The 3,573-nt window shown below is 42.6% G+C and overlaps 1 protein-coding gene across 1 annotated transcript in view; it reads right to left on the reverse strand.

The window, feature by feature from the left end:
- LOC112077318 (regulator of G-protein signaling 6-like) overlaps positions 1 to 3,573 on the reverse strand; it is a gene marked incomplete at its 5' end in the record, with an annotated part of 29,055 nt that overhangs the window by 2,550 nt on the left and 22,932 nt on the right. Inside the window, 2 exons of the mRNA XM_070441641.1 lie at positions 2,372 to 2,497; positions 3,249 to 3,383. Of these exons, the coding sequence (XP_070297742.1) occupies positions 2,372 to 2,497; positions 3,249 to 3,383 (261 nt within the window). The remainder of the gene's footprint in view (positions 1 to 2,371; positions 2,498 to 3,248; positions 3,384 to 3,573) is intronic.

Raw genomic sequence — 3,573 nt, forward strand, 5'->3', positions numbered from 1 at the left:
TTATTACAGCACCAACCAGAACCTGTATAAGGGTTTTACACATTATTACAGCACAACCAAAACTGTAATAGGGTTTACAACATATTACAGCACCAACCAGAACCTGTATAGGTTTACCACATTCTAAGCACCAACAGAACCTGTATAGGGTTTACTAACATTATTACAGCCACCAACCAGAACCTGTATAGGGTTTACACATTATTACAGCACCAACCAGAACCTGTATAGGGGGTTACACATTATACAAGCACCAACCAGAACCTGTATAGGGTTTACACATTATTACAGACAGCACCAACCAGAACCTGTATAGGGTTCACATTATTAAGCACAACCAGAACTGTATATGGGTTTACCCATTATTACAGCACCAACCAGAACCTGTATAGGGGTTTACACATATTACAGCACCAACCAGAACCTGTATAGGGTTTCACATTATTAGCAGCACAACCAGAACCTGTATAGGTTTCACACTTATTACAGCACCAACCAGAACCTGTATAGGGTTTACACCATTATTACAGCACAACCAGATACTGTATGGGTGTTACACTTATTACAGCACCAACCAGAACCTGTATAGTTTACACATTATTACAGCACCAACCAGAACCTGTATAGGTTTACACATTATTACAGCACCAACCAGAACCTGTATAGGGTTTACACATTATTACAGCACCAACCAGACCTGTATAGGGTTTACACATTATTACAACACAACCAGAACCTGTATAGGGTTTACACATTATTACAGCACCAACCAGAACCTGTATAGGGTTTTACACATTATTACAGCACCAACCAGAACCTGTATAGGGTTTACACATTATTACAGCACCAACCAGAACCTGTACGATAGGGTTTACACATTATTAACAGCAACCAACCAGAACCTGTATATGGGTTTACACATTATTACAGCACCAACCAGAACCTGTATAGGGTTACACATTTTACAGCACCAACCAGAACCTGTATAGGGTTACACATTATACAGCACCAACCAGAACCTGTATAGGTTTCACATTATTACAGCACCAACCAGAACCTGTATGGGTTTACACATTTTACAGCAACCAACCAGAACCTGTATAGGGTTTACACATTATTACAGCACCAACAGAACCTGTATAGGGTTTACACATATTACCGCACCAACCAGAACCTGTATAGGGTTACACATTTTACAGCACCAACCAGAACCTGTATAGGGTTTACACATTATTACAGCACCAACCAGAACCTGTATAGGGTTTAACATTATTACAGCACCACCAGAACCTGTATGGGTTTACACATTATTACAGCACCAACCAGAACCTGTATAGGGTTTACACATTATTACAGCACCAACCAGAACCTGTATAGGGTTTACACATTATTACGCACCAACCAGAACCTGTATAGGGTTTACACATTATACAGCACCAACCAGAACCTGTATAGGGTTTACACATTATTACAGCACCAACCAGACCTGTATAGGGTTACACAGTTATTACAGCACCAACCAGAACCTGTATTGGTGTACACAGTATACATACGCACAACTGAACCTGTATAGCAGTAGTTCAATATCATCTACACTAGCACCAACCTTTTGGAAACCATAAAAGCAACGTGATTAAAGAGGTGGATTGGATAGAGGGCGAGATAGTGGAGAGAGATAAGGGTGTTGTTCGATCTGTCCTAAGTAGCCCCAAGGCTCCAGTGACCTCGGTTATCTGTCCAGTCCACCACCCTCGTTATCGTCTTTAGTAGAGCCCTTCATCAGAACATGCCTTCAGGGGACACACATACTCACATACAGGGTAGAGGTAATGAGGTTAACTTTCAAACAGAGGGATGTGCAGAGGAAAGGAAAGAGGTAGTGGGGATGGATGGGAAGAGGATGAGGAAGAGGTGGAGATGAAGGGTAAAGATGAGGGTAGTCGGATGGAATGAGGAAGAGGATGAGGAAAGAGGTAGGAGATGAAGGTAAAGATGGAGGTAGTGGGGGATGGATGGAAGAGGATGAGGAAAGAGGTAGGAGATTGAGGGTAAAGATGGAGGTAGTGGAGGATGGATGGAAGAGATGAAGAAGGAGAAGAATGAAGGGATGGAATGAAGCTAAGGGATCAGGTGATGGAAGAGGGATGAGGAAGAAGGGATGGAAGGAGGAGATGGGGAGGGGAAGGGAAAGGAGAGGAAATAAGGAAAGGATGAGATAAAGGATGTGTGAATGAAAGAAGAAGAGGAGAGGAGTGTTCTGTGTGTCTTACTGTAGGTTCTCTGAACTCTGAACTCAGAGGAAATGAGGAAGGATTAGAGAAAATTAGGAAACAAGGAATGAAAGGAGGATGAGGAATTCTGTGTAACTCACTGTAGGTTCTCTGAGCTGAACTCTGATTCTAGGAACTTGAGGAACTGGTCTCGTCCTGCCGGATCCTTCAGAGCTTCATCTAGAGAGAAACCCCACTTCCTCACCCTCTGTTGACTGGGGTCGTTACTGAGGGGAGGGAGAGAGGGGGTAGGGAGGGAGGGGAGAGGGAGAGAAAGTTAGAATTCATGAAAGATCAAAATATATTAAAAAAAGAGATAGAAAAAATGAATACTTTGATAATCAAACAGTCTCAAACACCACACTACGTTGGACAAGTGGTGACAGGGAAGTAAAAACATTGACAGCACAGTACTGTACCTTACCATTTAAATCTCTGCAGGACATTTCCCTAACCTCTACTCTATATCATTAATACATCTATCTGGATGATGAAGCTACATTAGACACAATGATTGTATGTCTGGGTTGATTAACCTCAAGGGTTCCAGGTAACACAGCGTAGTCTAGCCCTGAAGATTTATTTTATATCTGTCTTTAATAATAATATAAGGACGATAGGAGGGTCATTGCCCTTCGGTCATTTCTAAGTCTAAAGGGGATTATGTGAGACAGCATAGGCGAGATAGATAGCTTATCTGTAACTCTGGTACTTTGAAGGCACTATATAGGAAGGATATAGGACGATAGCTTGTCGATAGCCCTGTGTTCCATTCAGTCACCGAGGTTGATTGTGGGTTGATTGGAAAGCCCTAGAAAAGGCTGAGGGCTAGAATAGGGAAAAGCTTTGCTCCCTGGGAAGTCTATTTCCAGTGAGTTTGGGTGTTTCCTTCTGTAGTTGATGCCTTTGCAACCCTGCAACCAAAGACCTTTTTACAAGACCTTATTATCACGTGATTCTAGTCGCTGTGGTTCTCACCTGGCTTCCAGGTCCCAGAATGAGAGGTCGTCACTGGTCCAGGGGTTGGAAGGTTCTGGTGACATCACAAACGGGTCATACTCCTGGTACTGCTCTGTGTAACTCATCAGACTGAAAGCAACACAACAGACAATACTCAGAGATGGACATTGGGAAGACTGACACACGATCAGGCAGATGTCAGTTCTAGGTCAGCACAATTGGCCCAGCGTCGTCCGGGTTTGGCCGGAGGAGGCAGTCAATGTAAATAAGATTTTCTTAACTGACTTGCCAAGTTAAATAAAGGTTAAATAAATAAAAAATAAAAAAATAGGTGGAAACTGGT

Source organism: Salvelinus sp. IW2-2015, unplaced genomic scaffold (assembly GCF_002910315.2).
Source record: "Salvelinus sp. IW2-2015 unplaced genomic scaffold, ASM291031v2 Un_scaffold4455, whole genome shotgun sequence".
Classification (NCBI taxonomy): Eukaryota; Metazoa; Chordata; class Actinopteri; order Salmoniformes; family Salmonidae; genus Salvelinus; species Salvelinus sp. IW2-2015.